Source organism: Fusarium redolens (genome assembly GCF_020744475.1).
Source record: "Fusarium redolens strain MPI-CAGE-AT-0023 chromosome Unknown BKA55scaffold_4, whole genome shotgun sequence".
NCBI lineage: Eukaryota > Fungi > Ascomycota > Sordariomycetes > Hypocreales > Nectriaceae > Fusarium > Fusarium redolens.
In genome coordinates, this window is record NW_025763667.1 from 1,335,587 (window position 1) to 1,362,923 (window position 27,337).

The 27,337-nt window shown below is 48.0% G+C and overlaps 10 protein-coding genes and 1 non-coding gene across 11 annotated transcripts; 7 read left to right on the plus strand and 4 right to left on the minus strand.

Moving 5' to 3' along the window:
• The first annotated feature begins 2,066 nt into the window (after positions 1-2,066).
• On the plus strand, positions 2,067-5,003 carry BKA55DRAFT_560396 (glycosyl hydrolases family 31-domain-containing protein). The gene has a single exon (XM_046192090.1). The coding sequence runs from the start codon at positions 2,434-2,436 to the stop codon at positions 4,846-4,848; it is 2,415 nt and encodes an 804-aa protein (XP_046052994.1). The 5' UTR covers positions 2,067-2,433; the 3' UTR covers positions 4,849-5,003.
• A 469-nt stretch (positions 5,004-5,472) lies between these two features.
• Positions 5,473-7,391, plus strand: BKA55DRAFT_560401 (uncharacterized protein). The gene is made up of 4 exons (XM_046192091.1): positions 5,473-5,494; positions 5,547-6,461; positions 6,513-6,957; positions 7,010-7,391. The coding sequence occupies exons 2-4, from the start codon at positions 5,698-5,700 to the stop codon at positions 7,283-7,285; spliced, it is 1,485 nt and encodes a 494-aa protein (XP_046052995.1). The 5' UTR covers positions 5,473-5,494; positions 5,547-5,697; the 3' UTR covers positions 7,286-7,391.
• Positions 7,392-7,562: 171 nt separating this feature from the next.
• On the plus strand, positions 7,563-7,646 carry BKA55DRAFT_t73. Its single transcript has one exon. It is a non-coding gene; the product is annotated as a tRNA-Asn (tRNA).
• An 862-nt stretch (positions 7,647-8,508) lies between these two features.
• On the plus strand, positions 8,509-10,110 carry BKA55DRAFT_560404 (RTA1 like protein-domain-containing protein). Its single transcript, XM_046192092.1, has 2 exons — positions 8,509-8,773; positions 8,827-10,110. The coding sequence occupies exons 1-2, from the start codon at positions 8,661-8,663 to the stop codon at positions 9,776-9,778; spliced, it is 1,065 nt and encodes a 354-aa protein (XP_046052996.1). The 5' UTR covers positions 8,509-8,660; the 3' UTR covers positions 9,779-10,110.
• Positions 10,111-10,768: 658 nt separating this feature from the next.
• On the plus strand, positions 10,769-12,091 carry BKA55DRAFT_504289 (uncharacterized protein; the record flags this gene model as incomplete). The annotated part of the gene is made up of 2 exons (XM_046187076.1): positions 10,769-11,653; positions 11,705-12,091. The coding sequence occupies 2 exons, from the start codon at positions 10,769-10,771 to the stop codon at positions 12,089-12,091; spliced, it is 1,272 nt and encodes a 423-aa protein (XP_046052997.1).
• A 184-nt stretch (positions 12,092-12,275) lies between these two features.
• BKA55DRAFT_560406 (uncharacterized protein) lies at positions 12,276-14,141 on the minus strand. Its single transcript, XM_046192093.1, has 2 exons — positions 13,490-14,141; positions 12,276-13,434 (listed from the first exon to the last, which is right to left on the minus strand). Exons 1-2 carry the CDS (start codon positions 13,839-13,841, stop codon positions 12,767-12,769), a joined length of 1,020 nt encoding a protein of 339 aa, XP_046052998.1. The 5' UTR covers positions 13,842-14,141; the 3' UTR covers positions 12,276-12,766.
• Positions 14,142-14,785: 644 nt separating this feature from the next.
• Positions 14,786-17,079, minus strand: BKA55DRAFT_536130 (uncharacterized protein; the record flags this gene model as incomplete). Its single annotated transcript, XM_046189785.1, has 2 exons — positions 14,786-15,916; positions 15,964-17,079. 2 exons carry the CDS (start codon positions 17,077-17,079, stop codon positions 14,786-14,788), a joined length of 2,247 nt encoding a protein of 748 aa, XP_046052999.1.
• A 1,375-nt stretch (positions 17,080-18,454) lies between these two features.
• BKA55DRAFT_503673 (reactive mitochondrial oxygen species modulator 1-domain-containing protein) lies at positions 18,455-18,728 on the plus strand (the record flags this gene model as incomplete). Its single annotated transcript, XM_046187027.1, has 2 exons — positions 18,455-18,549; positions 18,605-18,728. Coding segments are annotated over 2 exons (219 nt in total), but the record flags the coding sequence as incomplete, so codon positions are not given.
• Positions 18,729-20,778: 2,050 nt separating this feature from the next.
• BKA55DRAFT_504367 (Cupredoxin) lies at positions 20,779-22,737 on the plus strand (the record flags this gene model as incomplete). The annotated part of the gene is made up of 4 exons (XM_046187088.1): positions 20,779-20,849; positions 20,902-22,242; positions 22,302-22,465; positions 22,556-22,737. The coding sequence occupies 4 exons, from the start codon at positions 20,779-20,781 to the stop codon at positions 22,735-22,737; spliced, it is 1,758 nt and encodes a 585-aa protein (XP_046053001.1).
• A 205-nt stretch (positions 22,738-22,942) lies between these two features.
• Positions 22,943-24,717, minus strand: BKA55DRAFT_560423 (DHS-like NAD/FAD-binding domain-containing protein). The gene is made up of 2 exons (XM_046192094.1): positions 24,389-24,717; positions 22,943-24,335 (listed from the first exon to the last, which is right to left on the minus strand). Exons 1-2 carry the CDS (start codon positions 24,537-24,539, stop codon positions 23,164-23,166), a joined length of 1,323 nt encoding a protein of 440 aa, XP_046053002.1. The 5' UTR covers positions 24,540-24,717; the 3' UTR covers positions 22,943-23,163.
• Positions 24,718-25,391: 674 nt separating this feature from the next.
• Positions 25,392-25,996, minus strand: BKA55DRAFT_536133 (histone-fold-containing protein; the record flags this gene model as incomplete). The annotated part of the gene is made up of 4 exons (XM_046189786.1): positions 25,392-25,499; positions 25,552-25,811; positions 25,862-25,888; positions 25,942-25,996. The coding sequence occupies 4 exons, from the start codon at positions 25,994-25,996 to the stop codon at positions 25,392-25,394; spliced, it is 450 nt and encodes a 149-aa protein (XP_046053003.1).
• Between the last annotated feature and the right edge of the window lie 1,341 nt (positions 25,997-27,337).

A 27,337-nucleotide genomic window follows, 5' to 3' on the forward strand; every position in this document is an offset into this window, starting at 1 on the left:
TCGGAGCTTGACAGTGCTAGAGAGTCTGGCGAGACTGCTCATGCTACTGAACTTGAGTCTCTGAAAGCCAAGCTTGAGGCTGAGAAGGATGCTAGTGACAAGGAACATGCCGAGGCTTTGGCCAAGGCTCAAGCAGGTATCGAAGCTGCCAAGAACGCTGGCGATGAAGCCCATGCTGCTGAGATCGCCAAACTCAAGGCTGACCTTGAAGCTACCAGAGATGCCGCCAAGAAGTCATTGGAGGCTGAGTTGGAGGCTTTGAGGGTTGAACTTGAGGAGACCAAGAAGGCCGGCGAAAGTAAGCACGCTGAAGAATTGGCCAGTCTCAAGGCTGAGCTCGAGACCGCCAAGGAGGAGGTCGAGAAGGCACGCGAGTCCAATTCGCAAGCTATTGAGATGGCTCGATACGAGCTTGAGAAGAACCATGCTGATGAGGTTGAGAAGCTTCTCGAATTCAACGGCGAGGTCATTGAGCGCATGAAGAGGGAGGGCGGCGATGCCAAGAAGGAACTGGAGGAGATGACTTTGGCGCATACTAAGGCTATCGAGGATATGATGGCTGAGCACAGGAACAACAACAGTCACCTGGAGGACAAGCTTGCTCAACAGGCTGCTTCCAACGCTGAACTTGAGGCTTCTCTGAAGGCTGCTCAAGAATCTCTTGCCAAGGCTCAACAGGAAGTTGAGGACCTTTCTCAGCGGCTAGCTCAGGAGAAGACCGAGCGATTCACTGCTCTTGCTGAGCTCGAGGAGGCCAAGAACACCAAGCCTGACACTTCCGAGGCGGAAGCCCTCAAGCGAGAGCTTGCTACAACCAAGAAGTTCCACGAGGATGTCATGCATAGTCTTGATCTCGAGCTCAAGGGGACACAAAATACCCTTGAGGAGCGAAGAAACGAGCTAGTAGCCAGCCAAAGCCAGGTTGCAGCTCTGACCGAGGACCTTGCCCTGGTCAAGAAGGAACTCGAGGCTTTCAAGGCGGAGGCCGACGCGAGCAAGAAAACTGCCAGCGCTGATTATCAAGACCTCAGTGATAGCATGACTTCTCTCGTTGAGGAGGCCACCACCAAGGCCAAGGACCTTCAAGCCAAGCTGGACGAGACTGTGGCCAAGGTAGAGGATAGCGAGAAGAAGATTGAGGTGCTGGAAGCTCAGCTCAAGGTCAAGGACGCCGAGATTGCAGAGGCAAAGGTATGCGTTGATTCAGAAGCCTGTAATGCTATTTTAACTAACATGTGAATAGGCCAATGCTGCTGTTGCCAAGCCCAAGGGTCTCTCGGCCAGCAGATTTGCCAACGCAGATGACGGCGACAACGCTGCTGCGAACGAAGATGCAGCGGAAGGTGAGGAGATTGACGACCATTCCTCAGCAGCACTTGCTTCGGTGCGAAGAGCCCCTGCATGATGCACCCGCACGAGATCTAATGTGCCATGCGGTCTTTTTTGGTCAGTTCAGGGCTAACATGTTGGTTGTAGATAAGTAAGGCGAGACTCACAGCCAAGCAAATGGATACCCTCGATAGGGAAATGAGGGATCGCAACTTGCTGTAAGTAAATGGGGACTCTAGGGTCTAGACCACGAGACTGACAATCCACCAGGATATTGAAGTCGATCACGGATGTCAAGTCGCCAAAGCTGAGTGGTGAACATCACTACGAGCAACAGCAATTCAAGCAGTCGCAATTCAGTTAAAGGAGACATGACAAACGATGAATTTCTGATTCCGCTTCTATCGTCACTTTACAATTTAGTTCTCTGTAATACCCGCGGCCTGTCTGCAGAGCTGCAATTTTGCTTATTGCTTTTATTACATACACAACATTATGGGCAAGAGTCACAGGATATGTGAGATGGAGGGAGATGGAGGTGTTTTAGACCGTCCTTGAGTCAACATGTAACAGAGGAGACGGTGCGAGATACATATACGTATGTACGACAGTGTCAAGGATTGACGATACCCTGGTTTATTTCAACGCATTTGTGCTTCATTTTGTGACTGTGGCTATCATCAAATATGATCTTGTGGTACTGACTGTAGCTTGGCAAAAATGACAAGGTGGTCAAAGTCAAAGAAAGTCACCGCTGTGAACTGCAGTACCTACCGCTAACCATTTTGCTTTGACGCTGCATAACATCTTCACCAATCGCCAATTATGCCGAATAATTCACCCAAAGAGCGGAGACTCCGACATTTTACTGAGAAACAATGATGTTGGTCTGAGTGTGAGTATTGGATGAGCTATGTAAGGATAAATGTGCTGATTGACTACCATCCCCTCACAACAATTCTCTCATAATCTCAACATTTATCAACTTTGGTGGTTGTACGTCTTAGACGGCCTATACCTGGGGAAACGCATATTAATCACCCAGACCTGCCCGCATTTCCTCACCCCTTCAACTTCACTTGAAGCAACTTCAACCACTTCAAAATGGAAGGATACGCTATTCCTACCAAACCTGTAGCCAACAAAGACTCAATCGTGGCAGGCAATCAATGGCGCTTCACCCTCATCAACGACATTGTTCTCCGCTATGAATGGGCCGAAGATGGCGTCTTCGAAGATCGTCCATCCACCTTTGCCCTCAATCGAGAATTCCCTACTCCAAAATTCACAGTCTCTGATACAGATGATCAGCTGGAGATAAGAGCAGATGCTTTCCAAATCACATACAACAAAAAGCGCTTCGATAAATACGGTCTTGTAGTCAGCTTCAGTAACAAGAACACCCTCTGGGGCGCTGGTTGGCGATATGGAGAAACGCCTCAGAATCTCGGTGGTACAGCCAGGACGCTTGATGAGGTGAATGGACGATGCGAACTCGAGCCTGGTATTCTTTCGAGAGCGGGATATTCGGTGCTTGATGATAGCAATTCTTTGCTTTTCGACTCTTCTGGATTCGCAGCACCAAGACGACCTGGAGATCGAATCGATGGGTATCTTTTCTCGTATGGCTACGATTACAAGGCTGCCATGAAGGCATTCTTTGCTATTTCTGGAAAGCAACCTCGCCTTCCGCGATGGGCATTGGGAAATTGGTGGAGTCGCTACTATCCTTATACCGATGAGGAGTATCTCAAGCTCATGAACAAGTTCGAGGCCGAGAAGGTTCCGCTCTCAGTCGCTGTTATTGATATGGACTGGCACCAAGTCCACGGCCATCACATCCCGCATGCTGGCTGGACAGGTTACACGTGGAACAAGGAGCTCTTCAAAGATCCCAAGGCGTTCACCAAAGCGTTGCACGACAAGAAACTAAAGGTTACCTTGAATGATCATCCACATGCTGGTGTGCATCACCATGAGGATCAGTATGAGGCAATGGCCAAGGATTTGGGACACGATACTTCTGAGAAAACACCAATTCTCTTCAACCCTGTCGATCAGAAGTTCATGCACTCTTACCTCAACACACTTCATCGAAGTCTCGAGAACGATGGCTGTGATTTCTGGTGGATTGATTGGCAGCAAGGTCCATACAGTCGTGTCCGAGGTCTCGATCCTCTATGGCTTCTCAACCACTACCATTTCCTCGACAATGAGAAGCAGAATGGGGAAGGTAGGGCTATTATCTTCTCACGTTTCGGAGGTCCAGGTAGTCATCGCTATCCAGTCGGGTTCTCGGGCGACAGCATCATGACATGGGAGTCGCTCGAGTTTCAACCCGAGTTCACAGCTACAGCGTCCAACATTGGCTATGGATGGTGGAGCCACGACATCGGTGGCCACATGGGTGGTTATCGGGACGATGAGCTTGCTACTCGATGGGTGCAATATGGCATTTTCTCGCCTATCATGCGGCTTCACTCGCAGATGGGCTTGTTCACTTCCAAGGAACCCTGGCTGTATCGCCCTGAGTTTGCAGAGGTGATGCAGAATTTCTTGCGGTTCCGTCACCGACTTATCCCGTATCTTTACACTATGAACTGCGCTTCTTCGTCGAATGATGAGCCAGTTGTGCAGCCTCTGTACTGGAAGTTCCCGGAAAGAGATGAAGCATATGGAAAGCCTAACCAGTACTACTTCGGTTCAGAGCTAGTGGTTGCACCTATCGTGAAGCCCCGCGACAAGAGAACGAATCATGGAGCCGTTGATGTCTGGGTACCTCCTGGTCGACATGTTGACATCTTCACTGGAACTATATATGACGGCGACCGGGACATCAAGATGTTCAGAAGCATCAAGAACATGCCAGTTCTTGCACATGAGGGCTCCATCATTCCTCTCGATGCAGACCTTGCCCCTAACAATGGTGGCGAGAGCCCCAAGAACTTTGAGGTTCTCGTTGTTGTGGGCAAGAATGGCAGGCTCAAGGTCGAGGAGGAACTCGATGGAAACGACAAGACCGATAAAGGAAACTACAGCGAGTCTCCAATTCTTGGCTATTTCCAACAAAGCGGCAGGCTATACTTTGAGCCCAAGGGCAAGGCTTGGAGTGTCAAATTCCTGTCTATCATGGAGATTCCAAAGGGGTTTAAGGTCGTCAGCGGTGTCACTGATCAGACTGTTCTTGACATCAAGCCATATGTTGAGGACTATCCTAACGTGCCTGGCCTGGTCGTCCGAATCCCCGTACTTCACGATAAGTTGGATACGGTGTCTATTCAGCTGGGCGACGAGCCGAAACTGAGCGTGATTGATCCATTGAAACGTATCCAGGATCTGATCCTCGACTATCAGATGGACATGTGGACCAAGGAAAAGCTTTGGGGAGTTGTCAAGGCTCCCCAGCCCACGGCAGTCAAGGTTGGACGATTGATGACTTTGGGACTGGACGAGGAGTTGCTTGGACCGGTAATGGAGTTGCTCATGGCTGACAGCCGATACGAAACACCCTCCAACTGATTGCCCTGTGGTCCATCGACCTTGAGGCAAGGTTGTCAACGTCCAATGCCTTGGCCAACCCACGCCTTGCTTGAGCAAAATACAACCAGCATAGAGGCTCAAAAAGACAAAAAGAACATACAACACCAGGTATTCGCTGGTCGTCACCGACCCAACTACTAATCCGGCGCTTCGCAGCTTGACGATGGGAGAGCGAACGGGATCCCGTATTTTCTGCGAGCTATGGTCGTATGTGCTGGTGGATGGGCTTGGATCAGGTCAAGAGAGGCGAGAATTGTCAGTTGATGGATGTAGTCGATGCTCTCAGAACTATAGAATGTTGTTCTACTGTAAACGGACTATAGGTAATCAAATTAGATCAACTATCTCGGAGTTCATTTACTTACTCTGCTTGAGGTTATCCAAACCCAATCGCAATTCAATGTCATTCTTATACGTACTTAGTTAGACTAATTGAGCATTGGTAGTCACTAATAGCACAATATTTCACGGATGAAACAGAGCTGGTGGTTTATATCAACTAGATAACGTTATCATCTTAGACTGGGACTAAATGGGTCCAGGTTAGCTGATAAACGAGTCCTTCAGTATAACTAGGCCGTAACAACGACTCCTCATGAAGCATGAAGCATCGCTCTCATACAAGGTAAACTGCCAATGGTAATTCCTTTGAGTCTGCTTACTTGTGTTCAATTCAGGCTGTTGTAGTCATGTTCTGCAGTATAATGTGAGAGGTGCATCTCAGCAAATAGTAGACTCCGGTGGCGAGCGGGGCAACTCAACTCAAGACATGGTCACTTTCCGACCTCAACTCAATTCAATTGGGCTTGACTCATCAACTCAATCACAATGACAACAAGACTCAGAAACGCAAACCCATGTGACGGTTGCGCTTTACGTCGTGTAAAATGTGAAGAAGGAAAACCATGTCACGAATGTCGTCTCAGAGGCATCGAATGCACCGCCTTGAGAACCCGGAAGAAGCGTGGGCCAAAGGGCGGACCTCGAAGTACAACCAAAGAGAAAGTCGAGAGATTTCAACAGAGCATCAAAGAAACTCAACCTTGTACCACTCAGGATATTGATCAGTCTCAGTCCGACCCTTCCAGCTCTTTACCTCTCCCGCCTTATCGCTTACCACTCCACGAATATCAACATTTCCTCGAAATCTCAAAACGACCAGTATCTTCCATTTGGATGGTCATCAACCCCAGCCACCTATTTACCAAAATTTCAGACAATCCTAACGACTACGAGTCTCATGCCCTGGCAGCCGCACTATGTGCTGCCACGATAGCTCAACTACGACTACCAGAACATGCTGGCCCACGAAACACCCCTTCATCTCTTCAGTTTGCTACCGAGTGTCTTCAACTAAGGGAACTTTATGATTATCGAGAGAGCTACAATCTGGCTTCTGCACTTATACCCTTCTTTCTACATGTTTACCACTCCAACGGCAATAAGTTACGAACTGCTGGCCTGTTTCTAAGAGAAGCTGTGACACAAGTACAGCTCATGCAGCTTGGTTATCCTGAGACATATTGCCATCTTACCAAGCAGGAGCAGTCACTTCGACTTCGCATATACTGGCTTGTGCTTATCACTGAGAGGTACAGCAGACTTTGAACCTTTCTGTGAAGTTTGCTGACGTTTTGTCTCAGAACATATTCCGCGCAACATGGCTTGCAAGCAGTCCTCCAAGTCATCGATGTCTTTCCAGACACACAAGACGACATGGCAGATGAACAACGAATGCAAGCTTTCATCTCACTCACAAGACTCTTTGCATATCTTGAGAGTAACTTGACAACAATTTCATCAAACCAGCAGCCCCTTGAGAGACAAAAACTAGTATCATATCAAGCCGATCTGTGCCTCGACGCCCACGATCACGCTGCTCGTGAAGCTCAAAGGGTTGACTTATTTGTCACCCGCCAATGGATCAGACTTATTCTATGGGAGTATACCGCTCGCCACTTTACACTGTCCTGCTACCCAGATGACGAAGCCTTTTCTCTTTTCCTTCCAGTCAAGATTGGCCACAAGATGCTTTCACTTTTTTCAATGGTGACAAATTCTGCCATCACAACCCACGGATATGGCATAGTAAGTGACAAATTGACGTAGTTCAAACTGAGATTGACTTTTGATATTATAGGAACTTAAAGTATTCCGATTAGCAGATGCAATGCTCGATATCGTTGCGTGCACGCCATTCTCGGCTCATGGAAGTAGTATGCTTGTTGGTGCAGGAGAAATCTTGTACTCCCTACAGCATGTGCTGCACTCTGTCGGGGGTCGAGACTCTGGCTTTCTACACAAGATACAGAACCGAATGTCACAGCTGGAGTTGACGACTGGATCATGGCCATATCTTGCCATCTCAGACGCAGAGAATGTAATAGAGGAGATAGAGAACGACAACGACATATGATTGTGTCTTGGGCTTGGTAATATAATAATATGTTAACAATATGGATGCGAGACACAAGGGCAAATGAAACTACCGTATACTATCAACATCTTCCACGAATTTTATGTTTGTTATAAACAAAAAATAAACTATCCAGGCATTCCTGGTAGTTTCCCTTATAGTATCACAGATTCAAGTTAAAGTCGGACGAAAGAGACTGTTTGTTTTGTGGACGACATCAGGCAAACTATCTGCTGTTAGTTGGCAATAAGTTTGACACTACCATAAAGCGAGCTTATCCCCTGTGGCTTAGTTGGCTAAAGCGTCCGACTGTTATTCATAGACAATCGGGAGATCGGAAGTTCGAGCCTTCCCGGGGGAGTTACCTTTTGTTCTTCTCAACTCTTGTTGAGGATTTCTTTTTATTTATATACTTCGTCTTTTTGCACTGTATAACCACAGCGATTAACAGTTTGTCGTTCTTGAAGTCCGCTTCTGTGCACTGCGTGGAAAGTGATTTGAAGAGAAACCTTGAATCATTTAGACCCCAGGCGTATTAACTGTTGAGCTCCTAACAAACTAGGAGGCTTAGTAAAAGAAAAAGGTGCAGAGGAGAAAGAAGAAAGACTGCTCCTTTTATTTTTAAACTTTCTTTCAATTGATCTAGATAGAATAGCTGTGATGTTGTCTTGCCCTGGTTCTGAGGTTACCTATTGGTCCGGGGTAGGCAAGTCCTGCAAATAGTGGTTTTTAGACAGTGAAGGTCTAGGTAATAGAGTATACTCTGCTACATGAAATACGCCGCAATTGTAAGAGACGACTGAGGCTACATGTGCCGCCAGAACCGGACTAATCCTTCTTCACGAAAAAGACGACCCTAAATGATGGATTTGAGACGTCCGAGAGATTGTGCTTAAACCATCAATGTTCAACTCCTCCGCCAGAGCGCTACGTCTACCCGAATACAGCATACACAGCCAGACCTAGGCCAGAAGCAGTGCCTACCTACCGCTATAGATTGTAAAAGATCAGCGAATAGGCAAACACCAGAGATTCAGCCGTGGATGGTCAATTCATTCAGTTTCAAGAGCCAGACCAATAAGCAGAGAATGTCGAATTGCCAAGGATCCACCTTGACAGGCACAATCGCCAAGTCTAACTCAATCTGTCGCTACCCAGCGCTGTAGGGCTGCTAGCTTACACTCGACGGCTTTGGCTGCGCCTTGTCACAGATGGAGATGCAGGGCAGATTAAGAGATAGAGACAATGACGAAGGTCATCAATGTTGTGAATAAGCTTATATAAAGACGAGGTCGTCCACCTTGAAAGTGAACTATGTTTAAGCCAAAGTCGACAAAACACTGTTGACTTATACCGCACTTCACACCAATACACCATGGCAAATCCAACAAAAGACAATCTCTATGGCTACGATGCCAACAAGATCCTCCCAATTATTGCTTCGGTGATAATAGGAATATCGCTCATAGGGCATTATATCCAGAATACGTAAGTCATTTGTCTAGGATGTACGAATCGACACAGATACTGATTTGAGTCAGTCGATACAAGTTCTGGCGAGTTACCTTCTTCATGTTCTACGCCGGTCTATTCTTCTGCATCGGATGGGTCGTGAGAGCTATCTCGGTACGAAAACCAGACAGCCTTCCCTTATACATGATCTCGAGCATCTTTATCTACCTCGCCCCGCCGGTCTACTCAGCTGCTGAATACAACACTCTTGGCCGTCTGATGCACTACCTACCAATGCACTCCATCATCAATCCGAACCGAATCGTATACATATTTGTCTTCTTGGGTTCTCTTGTTGAGGTTCTAACTGCTATTGGTGCTTCATGGATGGCAGCTGGTAATGGTCGACAGGATGAGGATCGACTGACTGCTGGTGCAACCTTCATGGCCATCGCGGTTATTCTCCAAGGGACGATCGAGATTGGCTTTATTGCCATGGTCGGAATTCTCCACAGGCGATGTTCCAAAGCTAATATGCTGCCCTCTAATGTGCGAACATTGTTCATCATGCTTTACGGCACATCGATCCTCATCCTGATCCGCTGTGTCTTCCGCGCCGTCGAGACCTTTGAGCTCAGAGATATTCTTTCCAGCCGAGAAGACAACAGCCACGCACTTATGAAACGTGAATGGCCCTTTTACGTCCTGGAAGCCATTCCTGTCGCTCTATATACATACTGGCTCAATATTATCCACCCAGGACGATATCTACCTCACGACCAACGTCAATATCTCGACTTTGACGGCAAAACAGAACGCATGGGACCTGGATGGATTCATAAGAGACACTGGGCAATGTACGCAGCAGATCCGTTTGACTTCATCGGAATGTTGTCGATGAAGAAGAGAGATCCTTATTATCTTCGTCCGAATGAGTGGCCTGAGACGGAGAATTGTTTTGCTCAGGGTAGAGGATCCAACGTTAAGCCGGGAAAGTACAAGGCGCATTCCAAGAATGAATCGAATGAGTCGAGTGTCTGATGTAATGGCCGGGGGTGAGCAGATCTCGATGGGGGATCATGTTTGAGATATATACCCTCCTTGTATAGTAACCCTACTTCTCTTTTGTCGAAGCGACTGTGTGCAAGATAGACTTATGATAGCTTAAATTCATCACATTCTTAGTATAACATTTGTCAAGTTTAGGCATACTTTAGGATATAATTATAGTAGATTAGTGTTCTTTTATCATCTTTAGGCTTTATCATCCAGACTTTCAGGGTCCGATTATGTGATGGATTCCGAGATGCATGCAGACGGGAATAAACTTAAACATATTTGTTAAGCTTACATTACATGCCTCACAAGATAAATCCCTCTTCTTGGCTCTAAATTTGGAGCACAAGAGTCCAGGTCATGAATGATCATATGTAAGCGGGATGATCGGTGACTTCATTGCCGGATGCGGCCCCACATACATCCCGACAATGACGTCGCTTGGCGGACACTGACAGAATTCTTGGCTGCGGTTGGTTTCCTTGGCCACAGGGGAAAAAAGTTCGACGGCTTAAGGACGTCATTCGCAAATCACACAGCTGTAAACCGCTGTAATTATTAGCGGTTACACCGCATTACATGGCCCCTAGTGGACGATAACAATGGGTTTGGATAGCTGATTCTTTAGTTGTTAGCTGCTGTACCGTTGCATCCGCACGTCAGACCCTTTATCGATGGGGCCCCCGTCCGTCTCATCAGGATCATGCTACCTTAAACAAGTATCATATCAACACGACACAACACGATTAGCTTAAAAACTAAACTTTGCCACTGAAATGGACCCTTTTCTCCTTATGATCGATCCTCCACACATTTTCCCATTTTCTCCTTCGGACTATCCCGTCTGGTTTAGCTTTGCTTAATCTCCAGTGTACCTCACCTCATTCTCGACTTGGCCATTTCCTCTTCCTCTTCTCATCACTGCCATCATCGTCAACACCACGGCAACACATCGCATCACATCACTATACAACAATGCCTGAGGTGCGTAGGGGCAGCCTTGCGCCAGTGTCCGACTCGGCTCTCTCGTCGACAGATGTCCCTGAAGCTCCCGTGATTTCTCGTCCCTCGCAGTCTCATCAATCTTCGACTGATCGTGTGCGATTCGACCTTCCTGAGGAAGCAACTTCACCAACCTCACCGCGAGAGCCCCTCGATTCAGCGTTTGCAGAATTACCTCGACGAACATCTGAAGGTGCTCGACGGAACTCGGACGCTCCTAGAAGGAGTTCAGATGCGCCTCGAAGAAGTTTGTCCTATGCTCAACGACCCCAAGCAGACGCATACTACGATTCTCGAGCCGCTACTCAAAAAGAATACCGACGACGAGCTACAACATTATTAGAGTACTACGACGAAAACCCCCATCTACTACCGCAGCTCCCGTTTACATGGCATCATGGCTGGAAGCGCTGGCGACTCTTCATGTTCGCATTCCTGGTCTTTGTCGACGCATCCGCGGTTCCGATAGCTCTATACTACGGACTCAAATACGCAGGGGACGTTGAAGGATGGATCATCTTCGCGGTAGTTACTACAATCTGGGGTGGTCCCACGTACTTGGAATTCGCCATCCGTACGCTCCGATTGATCAAGGTGGATAGGTTCTACCGACCGCTAGGAACGAATCACCGGTGGTGCTTTGATATGCTGACGTACTCTTCCACCCTTACTATTTTTGTGGTTACTGCTTTGTTCATCATTGGCAGCGCACCTCATAATGTTTGGTTGAGAGTCCTATGCATGCCTGCTCCAGCCATTCTTTACTGTTATGGTGGTGTTCTGTTCCTTATTACGCTTTACCACCAGATGGACTGGCCAGCTCCTTTCCGCATCAGCTCAACTGCAAAGGGAGAAAGGGTACGTTGAAAAATAACAAACTAGCAGCTATCATGTGCTAATTCTATGCAGGTCTTGCCAGGTGCTTACTACTTCATCGAGGATGTTATCGCGGTTAACGCCCTTGGTGGCCGGCCTTATCGGGAAGCATTGGCAGCTCGATTCAAAGCTAGCCCACGTTTCCGAGAGATGGTCTACAAACAATCCTGGTTCTGGTCCATCCCGGCGCTAGTACTCGCCGTCCCCCTTACCGTCATATCCGTTATCCCACAAGTTCCGGCAACCGCCGCGTATGGTGTTGCATGGGCAGTTCCATTCTTGTGGGCTGTTGTCTGGGGTATTATCACAATCAAGTGGTGTAAGAGAGACATGAAGCGGGAGAGAGAAGAATGGGAACTTGGGGTTGATCCTGAAAAGGAGATTAAGAGAAAGGGATCATCTATCGAGACGGCATCATAGTGGAGTGTGAGAGTTGGTGGTGGTGATTTAATAGCGAGCATGATGGCATATAAAATAGGCCTTGGGCGTTTGGGAGTGAGAGCAGCACTAACGATAACGATCAGAATGAAGTGTAGCTACGACCGATGTCTCATTCCATATCTGTACATACATATCTATTGGTAGCAAAAAAACATATGAAAGAAAATCTGTTATCATATCATTTCAAGTTGCGCATCAGCCACCACTAGAGCGACGCGTGTCTGTCACCATAACCACCATCATGCTACTGTCACATCAGCACAGCCCCCCCCAGTCTCAGCATCATCCGTTGTCTGAGCCAGCAAATAGTATAGATTCAACACAATTGATCTCGGGGACTAGATGACTCCGAAAGAGTGGCATTTGGAATGGGGTCTTGTTTGGTGTCCATGACTTTGACTCCCGATGAAGCCGAAGTGTTGGGCCTGTGCATTGATGTCAAAGCTTAAATGGTGATGGCGGCATAGTAATCCTTGTCAGGTAAGGTTAATTCTTGGGAGGTCATTGGAAGCTATTCATTGGTGAATCCTGCATTGTCATCTTGAGCACTGCCGAAATCCATTGTCAAAATCACATGGTTGTAAAGAGAATGTTGAACTCGTCAACTCAATAGGACCCTGATACCAACCACAACTGACTAGCTCTTTTGATAACCTAGATAGAAGTTGTACCAGTAATTCTGACAAACTCTTTCTCCTGATCTTTCCAGACCTTTTCCACAAGGCCTTCCTTTTTGAAACCATCAAGCAGCTTGACAACCTCACCCGAAGCACTCTCACCATCCCAATTAACACTATAAACACCACTTCCCTTATTCCCATCAGTACCAACCGCAACTTCTTCCTCTTTGATACCGTTCTCACTACCCTGTTTATCGGGATATCTCCCAGTCAAACACAACCACGCGTGTCTCTCTCCACACTCCTCCTTAGGTAACCACTGTCTCCTAATAGTCATGCTGACCTTGAACCAATACTTCATAGCCTGCATCATGAAACCATCTCCACTGCGGATCAAGTTTGTATCGACAGAGCCAGGGAAGTTGTGAATGAAGGAAACTTCTGGTGCTTGACGAGCCAGAGCTTCCAGGGAGAGAGTTAGGGCTGAACACATGTGCCCCCGGGAATTGTGGATGCTGGTGAAGGGAATGTTGCGAGCTGCTATATCGTCAGAGAAGAGCTTGCCCTCGTGTGTACCAGCCATGACGCTTATTACACGACGAAGAGATGGGGCTTTCTTTAGCAGTGGGAGGAGGTTGACTACGAGACGGTTGCGAGAGTAGATAGTCAGGCCGGTGACCAGAGGTAGTCCTTCATCGGTATCTAAGGGTATTAGTATGCGCAAAGTAATAGTCAGTTGACTTTATAGAAGACTTGCCAACACCAATTCTTAGAGTCCCCTGACTCAAGAACAGAACATTCAAGACTGTCTCCTTGCTCTTGATATCCCGACAAGCCTCATCTACATTCTTCAGCAAGCTCATATCCTTCTTGATGAAGACATATTCTCCTTCGGGATTCAACTCCTTCAACTCATTCTGCAGTCTATCACCCGCTTCTTGAGAACGGCCAATGTAGTAAATCCTGGGTTGTGTAGTATATTTGGCAAATTCTTTGAGAGCTGTCTCCCCAATACCTGCTGTCGCACCAGCAAAGACGGCGATGAGGCCAGCTGGGAGCTTTGAAGCAGCTGAGGCATTGGATTGTTGGACTTGGGAGAGGGAAACCATTGCTGATAAGTTTATAGAAGAGATGACTCCAAGTATTGATATTGACTGGAAATGACTGGCTCTTTTATATTGCTTTTGATCCCTTCTTTCATGGACTTTGATATCGTTCTCGCCAGCTTCAAGTATACTTACTACATCCAATAGTATCACGACCTGAATACGAAAACTGGTTAGCGCCGGGAATGCAGTGGAGTATCTCAGAAGGATGAAACCGAGTGCGAAGTCTGGAGTTAACGACTTATCACTGATGATGAAGGAAGCACTTCACAATGTATTATGACGTGTTTGACTCTGTGTTGGTCTAAGTTATGCTGAGCAACAGATGAACCAGTCCTGGATCAGTAGCCAATATGCGCCCTCATTCCTATGACGCAAACATCTTAAGCCCCTCAAACACATGTTCTAGAACTCATGAGACTTATTAGACCAGTTATTCAGGCAAGTAAATTAAATATGCAAAATGACTTATAGTGTCAGCAGCCCACTGCTCGCATCAACATACGCTATTCCTAAAGATGCACCCCCAATGTATCAAAGATATTGCATCAGAAAAAAAAAATTACACAAAAGGAACAAAATGATAACGCCGTATCCTCGAGCCTGAACTCAAACCAGGCTTTTACCCTTTCCAAAGGGCCTCATATGCCATGTTGTTATGTCCCAGCCGTTGGTACAAAAGAAGTTGATATATATAATACGGATGGGTGACAAAGGAAAATTGTTTCGGTTCGGTTATGTCCATGTCTGGTCTCGTATCGTCTCATCGTTGATGGGCTTAGTCGATAGGCCGCATCATGCATTATGAATACCGCTCATGAAAAGTTACAATCCCTCCCAAAGACGAAGAAGATATAATAATGTCGTGATCCCCTTTTTACAACTGCCCCATCATTTAACCCCCAGCTTTCTCCTCATGTAGTTCGTCCGCTTTGTACACCAACATTTCATTGCTCAGGGCGGGGAGGCTCGGCCTGCCATCCATTGATATATGCCATCAACCCCATGCCAAATAGTACAACGCCAATCATTGAGGCATAAGGTAGCGCGGCTTGAAGGCGTTGGTCCTGTCCACGCACAGCACCCTTTTGGGTTGCTGGTGTGATCGTACTGGCCCGGGATAACGTCGGTGCGTCCAACGCTTCGTCAGCAGTAGCGGGGTCGACGGCCTCTGCTTCTCCAGTGGCGCTTTTAGAAACCCCAGAGTCGGCATTGGCCTCGCCAACGACAGCACCATCGGCAACAGCATCTCGCTTCCTCGACCTTGATCGAGCTCTCTTCTCTGCTGCTTCTCGAAGTGCTTCCTCAGCGCGGAGCTGAACAACCATCTCGGCGAGCGTCTTCCTATCAGCATCTCTCTCTGACTCTACAGTCTCACATCGCACCTTCCACTCTTTCATCTGCTCCTTCATATCCTGCATCTGACTCTCCATCATGTCAATTCGACTTTGAAGAGCAGCGGCTGTCTCCTGTGCAGCATCGACAGCAGGGGTCTCGTCATTAGCCTCTGGTTCGGGAACCTCAGGGACAGACTTGTCTTCCGTGGCTTCAGACACCTCTTCTGAGGCTACGCTTCCAGGTACAGCCGACCCGTTCATATGTACGGTCGCGGACTCTTCCAAGCGCTTGGCGAGCTCTTCTGCTTCCTCTCGTGCACTCCTCTCCTTCTGCAGCATTTCTTCCAATTCACGCATCCGTGCCGTTTGTGAGTCGATATCTCGCTTAGCGTTGTTGAGAGCCTCGGTAAGTTGAACAATCTGACTGAGATTATCAGGACGGGCAGGTGAGTTGGGAGGACCAGACTTCGGTCGCTCAGTTGGGCCACGCTTGAGTGAAGGTACATCAGGCTTCTCGGGAAGAGGCTGTTGGGGAGGGGGAGCAGGAGGATCAGAAAACCGTGCCTTGGGGTCAGCACGGAATGGCGTCCCCATCCCATTTACCATAGGTTGAGGTTTAGGGGGTTCAAGGCCTTCGGGTTTTTCGAGGTCCTTAAGGTCGTCTTTGGATAATAGTGTGTGGACGAACTGATTAGTGCGGCCCAGATCCTGTGCTTGAAGTCGAGCATTGCGCATTTCGTTCTAACAGAATTAGCCTAATCATTGTAACGGATTCGACTATGACATACCGCAAGCCGTTTTAATATTTGATCAGTAGCAACAGGGGTAAGAAAGAAAGGTCTTTGTTGTGGCATTCCATTGGCTTGCATGTTCATGACACCAGCGCCATTGGGCATCATGCGACCGTTGCTGGCGACAGACGCATTACTGTTTGTACGGCCACGCAACTGCATTGGTCCTGAAGGCATCATCATAGCGCCGTTAGCTGGGTCGAGATCGCCAAAGTTCATATCCATGACATTGCTCGACGCGCTGAGAAAGCCAGCATGCTCAACCTTGGCAGCCACTTTGTGGTGAACGACTGTTTTCTGGTCCTCGCTGACGATGTCGATGCCAAGCTCAAGATGATCGGAAGTCTGCAATTCATGTGGCTCGGATTCACGATTCTCTTGTGATAGTCGAGTACCGTTGACAAACGTTCCATTCGAGGATTTGACATCTCGTATATAAATTTTGCCATTGCGTTCCGCATAAATTTCAGCGTGTTGTCTGGACAGCACTTTACTGTCGAAGAAACCGTTGGTTGGGGTCGGGACAGTCTTTTGGTTCGTTTGTCGGCCGATACGGAGGCTTTCGGGAGCAAAAGGAACAGCGATTGTTTTTCGTTCAAAGGTACCGTTGAGTGATAATAGATATAGAACTGGTTGGCCAGGAGGAACTTGTTCAGCACTCATAGGGCGCATCATTCCTTGAGACGTCATCTGAACCTGGCCAGGGCCGGCCTGTACAGGCCCATGGGCCGTAATCATGCCTTGACCTCTGCCAGCGGGCAGCCTAGACATGTCTTGTTGTTGAAATTCCCCTTTTCCTGGAGGCCAGGGGGCTTTCGGTTGGGGCCGTTTTCGAGGTGCGCCGTTAGCCGACCATTGGGTCAAATCTGAAGTTGAAGACAATGGAGTGCCGCCATTGGCGTGGGAACCGTTCGAGGCAACTGTTGTAGCAGAAGCGTTTGAAGACGTCGAGGAAACAGACGACGATGAGTTGGATCGAGTAAGGGTCTTCCGGGGCGCGAACATGCCAATGCCACCTCGACCTTCTTCCGAATTCATTTGATGGTTCCCGTTAATCGTGCCCCATGCTGGTCTTGACGTGGAGAAGTTTGGTGGATTTGCGACTGCAGTCATGAGGATGATTGATGCTCAGCGTGTTGCGGCCGATAAACGCAGCGTTGTTGATATAAAGATGCCGGATATGGAAGTAAGACGTGTGCGGCTCGCGCGCCTACGAGGCTGATGTCACTCCACCGGCAACTTGGAGGCGGAAGGGATTTATGATGGCCGGCTCGAAGAAAAACGTTGTAGTTTTGATGAAATGCGATTGAATTTTGAATACTTGAAGGTGGCTTGACGTTGCTGGTGGACAAGAAAAATCATGAGCTCGTGGCTGGGAACAGGTTTTGGTAATGAAGAATTGAGGCGATCGGCGATGACCCCGTCGGACCAGGGACAGGAGGTCAAGAGGCGAGTCGGGCCAGCGACAGCCAAGAGGGTGCTTCACTCACCAAGCACGAGGATATCGCGATGTCGGAATAGGGTTTCGCGTCACAAGAGACGATAGTTTAGAAGGCTTCAGGGCCGTGAATGAGTTGATGAGAGGGAGCCGTAACAGTGACAGTATGGGGGAGGTCTCGCTAAGCGCTGCTTGGCGTGTTGGCGTGTTCAAATTTGGAGCCCCCGGTCGACAACTTTCAGCTCAGGCACACGGAGTACAGAGCACAGTGGAGCACACGCCCAAAGACTCTGGCATGTGCTCACTGCTCGCATAACCCCAGCACCATAAGAAACAGAGGTTTGAGTGTCAGAGATTGTCTTGTAAGTGCAAGAGAATTGCCTGAAAAAAAAAAACCATAAACGATCATATCCCTCTTACGAGTCGGAACCGCCTTGTGGAGCCATATCTTGACCCACGAGAGGGACCACGTGACGATTTCTTCACAGTAAAGATATGTCACTTTTCTGTCCTGCACTGTACGGGAGGATGATCCGTGCCTCAAGCCACGCACCGACCTTTCTCCGAACCCTGAATCCACTTTAGCCGTTAAGCCAATGAAAGTAAGCCTCAAGAGGTCATTCGGGTTCGAGGGAAGTCGTCGTATGAAGAGAGCTTCATCAGCAATTGCTTTACTTTGCGCCGTGCCATTTCAACAGCATCACCGACCACGATCGATAGTCCAATACACGCAGCAACACCCAAACTTTGCATACAAACCTAGCACGCCGCGATGCCTCCCGTTGCTCCTATCAATGCCGGCCAGCATGGCCCCTCCAACGTGGATAAACGTAGGCTGATATCATTCTCATGGAATTGGGTGTTGGCTAACAAATTTGATAGTCAAGATGGGTGCTATGATGGGTGGAAGTACGAACTACCCTTTTTAAGCTCTTGGCCGTCGTGAAAGATTCTGACATGGTATAGCTGTTGGTGTCATCATGGGTTTTGTCTTTGGTTCGTTCGCATCTGGGTGCGCTGCCTAACTTCTGAGATCATAACTAATGATCATTAGGAACTGTCAACATCTTCCGATACGGAGCCGGCCCTAACGGCATTATGAGAACCCTCGGTCAATACATGCTTGGCTCCGGAGCAACTTTTGGGTAATTCTGACACGGGCCCCAACGACTTACACGAGTGCTAACCACGACCCTACAGCTTCTTTATGTCCATTGGCAGCGTCATTCGATCCGATGCCGACCCCAAACTTCACGAAATGTACATGCGAGCTCAACGTCGGCCTATAATGCTGATGGCCAATCCCGCGTGGAGGAAATCATGAGAGCAGCATATCATACGAGACGAGAGCAATACCCAGTCGACTTCGACTTCCACCCTGTACAGTCTGGCATCTGATGGCCGCAATCTGTAAAATACATATCAAAATTATTTCGAAATGGACCAATCTATTGTCAAATCTCAGACCCACCATCGATACAGTGCATCAGACCAGTCAGAGATGTCTGTTGGTCTCACGATGCGAGGGTTTTTTGTTATGCTGTCAGACCTTGCAGACCGCTGCGTTATCCGGGTTCAAGTGACCCCATTATATGTGACTGCAGTTAAAGATTACACAACAATCTTCGAGAGGCGGCGAGAGAGCTGTGGCGTTCAATATAAGCCCTTAACCGTCCAGGTTACATTTCCTTATTGACATGATCGACACACCACTACCCTTATGCGACCCAACATGTTGGCCTACCCCACGGTTGCCGATACGAGGTGACAACAACAACCACCCTCGATGTTGTCGAGCAGCTGGAAGTTCTTGACGCTTAAACTTTCCATAAGCTAACCGCTTTGGCTCATGCGATGTAGTCAATGGCGTTCAATAGCTTGTTATCGCATCCTCTTTTTTGCATATGCAGTAGGGAGTCAACCCTGCTTTTGCACAACTGGCGCCATGCTTCTTCGCTATTGGCGATCGGTCCAGTGGTCTGAGGGAATTGCTTTCTAGAGGATAGCTGAGAGCGAACTTTAAGTCTCATAACTTATGCATATTGAACAACATCGTGCATTGACGGAATATTTCTTGGGGCGTGTCAGTGATTATGTTGTTTCATCGAGTTGAATCGTCGTTATGCAGTCCATTTGAAAAGCATGATCACATGCCTTTGAAGCTGACATGCTGACTTTGCTAGGCTCTTTGCCGTCGGATTACTATCTCTCGACATTACGAAATTATTGATCGGTCGATCGCAATTGGCGCTTTTATAGTACCAGTTACCAAATGAGGAACCCCCCGGCTTACACGCTTTTGAATTGTTGGAAGCTTGCTGTTGGGCTGCACCACGCAGTCACCAATTATGACTGAGGGTGATCCCCCAAACTCAGGACAAGGTTAAATCTACTCGATCGATGCTTGTCCTTCTACAGTCAGAAATAGCTGGAGAGGCGGTTGCCTTCAGGGCATCAACCAATGTCTGAACTGTATTTTCTGACGCTTGCCTCGTGAGCTGGCACTAGCTTATCACGCTTGGTACCAACGCCAATATCAGCAACTTTTGCGGGCAATCTGTTCGTATTTCTGCTCGAATTACTGCTTAAACTCAATTGGGCCCACTGCGTTTCTTTTACGTACCTGACTACTCAGAAAAAAAGGTCTGCCTGAAACGCCCGTTCAGCTGTCTAGGATCATTGCATGTATTGGGCGGGACGGGCTACGATCTGGGTATACCCCAGTTGCAAATCATCAAAAATGCTTAACCATAACACGGCAAGTCGAGATACGGATGTTCGAGATGCACGACCCAGTGGAGATCTCGTGTCTATTTTCCGCATCCTTTGTCTAAGGCTGAGGCAACTAAGACAGCGGTAATTCCGCCACACCAGGCACACCCAATATCCCTACCACAACATGCTCACATCATGACCTGGTGAAGCTTAACGTCTCCTCTCTGATAGGGCAATTTACTTTTACGAATTGCACATTTTGGTGTGCTGACCGTCATCATGGCTTGCAGCTTGTCCTGGTCCATGTAAGGCCTCGCCATGTGGTCCTCTCTCACCAAACTTTGGTCCTCACCATGGCTACAAGACCTCTCATGGATATGGGATTCAGCCATGCAGGCTTAGTCCATGATAACCGAGAGTAGCCAAGGTTGACCCGTATGCGATCGCCCGTTTCTCGCAGATGAGGTTTGATCCCGCGGGTCTTCGGCACATGCCTTGTCCTAGGATAGAAGTTCCTTCTGCAGTGGCTGTCGATGGACTGAGCTCACCAACACGCCCCTCTTGGCTATATAGACCAGTGCTGGTTCCTGTGAGAAGATGGCATATCTCATAATCCTACCTCAATAGAGACTCCTCGCTGTTCAAGCCTGTTGTGCAGTATGGGTAATACCAACAGCAGTCCATTCAATCTCGGGGACCTGGGACAATTGTCCCAGTTGCAGACTAATGGGTAAAGCAGTATGATATCCAACATCTGTATACATGAACTAATCTATTAATAGGGAGTCCTCGTATGGCACGTTTGATGCACCTAACCTGCCAACTTTCCTCACTGACAATCCTACTCCCAATGGCTATCCTTGGAGTACCATGAATTCTCAAACCAATTACTATCAGGATCAACCAAACACTGGAGTCATTAGGAGGTACGACTTCACTGTCAGTCGGGGGAAGATCGCTCCCGATGGCTATGAGCTGTCCACAATTCTCGTGAATGGGCAGTTCCCTGCACCTCTGATTGAAGCAAACTGGGGTGACACCATTCAAGTCACTGTTCACAACGACATGGACGATGAGGGTGTTTCTTTGCATTGGCATGGTATCCTTCAGAAAGGAATGCCGTGGGAAGATGGCGTTCCGGGTGTAACCCAATGCCCGATCCCACCGAAAAAGAGTTTCACATATCAGTTTCTGGCCGACCTGTATGGAACAAGCTGGTACCACTCTCATTATTCTGCCCAAGTTGCTGCTGGCTTGTTTGGTCCATTGGTTATATATGGACCACGAGAAAGGAAGGACTACGACATCGATATTGGGCCCGTCATGTTGAGTGATTGGTACCACAAAGAGTATTTCGACCTTGTTGAGGAGATAATGAAACCCGGTGGCATTGGAGTTGTTCTTTCTGACAGCAATCTCATTAACGGCAAGATGAACTTCAACTGCTCCAGTGTTGCACCAGGAGACAAGACGCCCTGTAAAAGCAATGCTGGAATCTCCAAATTTCGTTTCAAGCGCGGTAGAGTTCACCGCTTACGCCTCATCAACCCAAGTGCCGAAGCCATACAACGATTCTCTATCGATGGTCACACAATGAAGGTCATTGCGAATGACTTTGTTCCAGTACAGCCATATGATACCAAAGTTGTCACTCTTGGAGTTGGCCAACGCACAGATGTACTGGTCAAAGCTGATGGCAAATTGGACTCATACTGGATGCGCAGCAACATTTCTGCCATCTGTAGTCTGGGCCGTGCTCCAGCTGCTCTTGCGGCAATCTACTACGACAACGCAAATCAGAAAAAGGCACCCAAATCACAGGCTTGGGACATCCCCGATCCGGGGACTTGCGCCAACGATGATTTGAGTATAACAAAGCCTGTGATGAAGCTGCCTTTGCCTCCAGCTGACAAGATTATTGAGCTTGATATTAGCTCATTCAAAAACGCAAGCAATGTCACGCTCTGGACTTTAGGAGGAGTGGCTGCAAGGACAAACTACAACAGTCCAACTCTGCTCCTTAGCAAACTTGGCAATCACACATTCGAACCTGAATGGAACGTGATAAATACAGGAAAGGCAAAGAGTGTGAGAGTGGTTGTTAATAACAAGACTCCCGTGGCGTGAGTACTCAACAAAATCATGCGGCTTCATGCAATTGCTGACAGCAAATTCTGCTTAGACATCCAATGCACTTACACGGCTTCAACATGTATGTCCTACATGAGGGGCCAGGTTCCTGGGATGGAGCAATCATAAACAGACACAACCCACAGCGTCGCGACGTCGTTCAGATTCGGGGCAATGGTCATCTCGTAATACAGTTCGATGCCGGAGAAAACCCGGGTACGTTAACCCCCCTGACTCACTCAGCCTTATGATAATCGCCCCTTTCTGTGGTCACGGTTGCATCGTGCTGACACACATTTGCTCTAGGTGTATGGCCGTTTCACTGTCACATCGCGTGGCACGTCTCGGCAGGATTTCTCACGCAGTTTCTCACGAATCCAGATCAAGTCAAGAAACTACGTATACCAAACGTGGTGGCTGAGACGTGTCGGCAGTGGGGACACTGGACACTTTCGAATATCCCGGCACAGATCGACAGTGGACTGTAAGCAAATGTGATCATGGAGTGTCTTCTCTTCGTCCCTTGTCATTGTTTCTTAAAGTTGGTGTCAGTCTGTACGATGAGCATGAGGTGATATTATATCAGGGCCAGTCTGATTTAAGGTATATTTTCTTATATACGGGTTCTCTATAGCAAAAGCTACAGGATATGTTAGGGCACATGGAGCTTAGTAGCATGGTAATGATAAAACAATTCTTTCATTAGACTGACTCTTGCGTTGATCTAGTCAACGCAGACTATCTATGTAACCGTACCCTATTGCATTTCGTCGTGACCAACATAAGAAACTCATCTAGTCGTCTACCATCAGTTTATGATGAGCAGGAATTTAGAACCTTTTACACCGACACCGTTTTCGTGCACTTTTAAGTGCTGGAACGCCCCATCTGTACTCATAGTACTGAAGAAGTAACTACTTCTCCTCGGTGCTGAGAGTTGCTGGCGCGGTACCTTCTTTTGTAGCCTCTTCCTTTGACTTCTCTACCTGTGGTGGGTCTTCTTTGGGGGTTTGTGGCTTAGGCGGCTCTGTGACTAAAGACTCTGTCTTGCTTGCTTCAGCCTGGAGCTGCTCAACGTGGGCTTGGTCCAGTTTAGGTTGCTGAGTCTTGAGCGCCTCCTTGGTATCCTCTTCCACATCCGTAGTAGCTGTAGCTGTCACCATTTCTGGTTCTCGTTGCTTGTCCTCATCCTTTGGCTTTTCCGAAACAGCAGGACCATCCTTGTGCTTCGTGGGCTCTTTTTCCGATAGCACACCCCCTTCGTCACTCTCGTCAATAACGACAGCACCGACTTCAGCGGCCAAGCGCTCAACCTCGTCTTGCACATCATTCTTTTCTCTACCACCGAGTTGTCGATCCGCCTCGGCATCGCCCACAGTCTGTCTCCAAAGCTTCTCAAGCTCGTCTCGCCATCCGAGCGCATCGGCGAGCTTGCGAATGCCAGCATCGCAATCACCCAGCTCGACCACATCGTCAGATCTGGTGCCAATTTGACCCACCTTTTCCATGTTGAAGAGCACACGAGGTTTGCCCTCCTGCGCCATGCTTGGGAGAGCAGCAAAGGGGTAAACACTGAGACTGGTACCCACGATCAAAACCAGATCGGCCATGGCTACTTGATACGTATTGTTGTCGAATGCCTTAGGAAGAGCCTCGCCAAAGAAGACAATGTCTGGCTTGACAAGTCCCTTACACCCCTCCTTGTCGCAATAAGGAACTTTGCCTCCAAAGACGTGCTCCTTCATCTTCTCATCCGGGTACTCCTCCTTGCATTCGATGCAGCGCTGTGTCGCAAAGCTTCCATGAGCTTCAATGATCTTGTCCGAAGGTACTCCAGCTACGCGCTCAAGGCAATCGATGTTCTGTGTGAAGAGCATCTGGAGAAGTCCCTTACGGGCGAGGAGGGCGATGAAGGCATGGGAGACGGTCGGAGAGAATTTCCCTGGATAGAGTTCGTTCGCTAGGACGTAGAAGGGCTCGGGGTGATTGCGAAAGTAAGAGATGTCGAAAACGGCCTCGGCGTACGGCAGATTGAGACGGGCAAGGTTGGCATAAAGACCTGTTCCGGGCGATCGAAAGTCGGGAACTAATTAACCTTATCAGATATGTTTGAAGTTTGCTATAAGTTCAATTACTCACTTCCAGCAGCAGTGGAGATACCAGCGCCAGTCAAGACGACAATTCGCTTGCTCCGACCCGTCTTGATATACTCCGCGACAGCATCAAGGCTCCGCTCAGTGAGTGTTGTGGGCGGGCCGCCATAACTCATAGAGGACTCTTCCTGGCCCATTTTGCGAGAAAACCAGCGAGGGCCGCGCGGTCCAGGCTTATTCTTGTTTTTTCGTCTTCGACCTATTTTGACGACAATGAAAGCAAAAATAATGCTGCTTCCTCTACTGATGTTGATTGCGCATGCATGCAGATTGCAGGGTGGGAGTAGGCGGCGTCAAGGTGGGGGATGTTCTGATTTACATCATTTTTTACTTGCGGTCTTATCGATAAGGCTATAAGTGAAATACATACTGCAAGGCAACAAAGAAATGAATCGGAGCCTAGACAATGATCGAGTCCTAGACAAGATGTCATTGCTAATACGATTTTCTGATAGGATGCCCATGTTAACACACGTCATCATCGACGCAGCCATCTGAATAAACGCCAAGGCGTCTATATGCGCTTCACATACAACCTAGAGCCAGTTAAGGTCCGTAGGGCTCGAGAAGATTTCAGAATGGACTGGACAAGTTATGTATAAGTTCGGATACTTTACACAATCCCGGTATGACTGACTCTTTGGAACTCTAATCATACTGCAATAATTATGCTATGGCTGATGGTCATGTCCTGCATAGCCGCTCATCATAACCGGGCCACCACAAGGCACCCGCACTCCAGGCTTGAAAACATTCAAGGTTTAAATTTGAATAAGATGAATTCAGACAATCCCTCCCTGACGGCAATCGCCTCGTCAAAGGTCTATAAGCGAAAGTGATAACGAGCAAGCCGATCCGCCCGCTTCCCATGACAAATTTCAGGTCCAGTCCAATCCCAGTCCAATTCTGCACATCAACGCCTAGCAATGCTAAAAATTCCCTTACGCCCGTTTCCGTCATTCGCCATGATCCAGTCTAGGCCGCTTCCCTTAACCGTGACGCTCTCGAGCAGCTGCGAACTGCTCCTCCTGTAGACGAGCGAGCTCCTCCATGGACATGCCACTGTTGGCGAACTTGTCTGCCTTCTTCTCTCGACCCTGGCCATTGTTAGTCTGTGCCGAATATGCAGAGGGGCAACTGTGGGCTTACCTTTTGGACTTCCTTGTGCTCAGCTGCTGCTTCGAGAACAGCAGGGACCATGTCAGTGAACCCTAGTTGCTCAAGAGCTTTCGTGATGTGATCGCAGGCGATAGTCTTCTTTGCCTCCTTCTCAGAGATCTCGTTCGCCTCTGATGAAATAAGGGTGATGAACTCGACACAACATTCAATTAGGAGATCGCGAGCTTCTTTAGCGAACGCCACGCCTGCTGATGGTGGAAGAATTTCGGACACAATCTTTTGAACAGTAGCTGTAACCATGTTAGTGAATGTTTTCAATAGGAGGATCATGGTGACATACCTTTCGGGAGCGACAAATCGTCGTTACCTATAAGACAAACCTGTTAGCCCAGGGTCTTAAAGCAGACACGAAGAGCAGACCAAGTGTTCCACTGTCGTATCTGAGCCAGTACCTAGTTGACGCTGGTAAAGGCATCGCGGGAAACAAATTGTAAAAAGAAATATGAAATGGGTAGAGTATTTGAGATAGTGAAGATTGAGATGAAAAGTAGATACGACAGTGTGCTATGTTGGGAACGTGTCGATAGTGATGAAAAGGGTTTCAAGATATTGAACATGATGAGAAACTTTTCAATATAAGCCAATATAAATAAAAGCTGAATGAATGTTATTCACAATGTTGTGCCTTCCACCCGACAGTGATGCATTGCCGTGATGGCCATCACGGGTTGAGAACTAAGACGGCAGATGCGTATAAACGAGACGAGCAAGAAACACAAGAACAAACGAACAAATGAATAAAATAAATAAAAGTCTTGCCTCCAAACTCGTGATCAGACATCTTGTTGAAGAAGCAAAATCTGTGAATCAGGATGGTGGTGAAAGGTGTTTGCGGTTGACTGCGTATTTTGGGGGTATAAACGAGTATACACCAAAGACGCGGTTATTCAGAGACGGTGGCTGGCCGAGTGCAACGCGAAGACAAAGTCTCAGCAAACAAAAAATGTAATAAAAAGAGAAGAGAAGAGAAACAATATCTTCTAATGATGTATGTATCCGTTGAGAAGCTTGTATGTTTCACTGTTGTTTGAATGCCGTTGTTTTATATTGGATCTTGATGATGAGCTTCACTTTTGCTTGTCAGGCTGAACTGAACTGAGCTGAAGGAGACGAGACGGATGGGATGGTGACTCAGGCCCATGAGTGGTGGGGCAAGCCTCTTTTGTATCTGAAGAGCTGCTGCTGTTTTTTTTTTGCGCCGCGCTTGTGGCCAAGTCTCCACCTGGAATTTCATTTGCTCAGTGGAATTCATTCATGGCAGTGCCTCGAGCACCAGTGGAGGAGCCTCAGGTCCCAAGGCTACTGTAATTGGACTGTAATTGGAGGTCCAGTTCAGGCTGTCTCCATTTCCAGCCACACGGGGCGCGTCGTTTTGTCGTGCACGGACCAGTTGTGCAGCTATTTCAGAACTTCCATCTTTTGAAAATTTCCTATTCCTTCATCAACACATTCCTCTCCTCTCTTTATTCTCTACAAACATGCCACAACGCTCAGATCGAGCAACGGCTTTATCATGGCGGCGCGAGTAGCGTCTGCCAACTTGCTATACCTCGAAAGTACTCGCTTTGTGCATTACTTCCACTTGAGTGCAGCTGCCAATTCTTTGGGTAAGTCTCTCTTGTTCCTCTCTACACCACCTCGCATGAAGAGATATGTTGTCGCCCCAGGCTGAGGAGGTTCGACAAGCCTCCTGTGCTGATTGACTTCGTCCTGTGCCAAATGGACAGAACTGATTGATCCCAATCGTCTTTGTTTC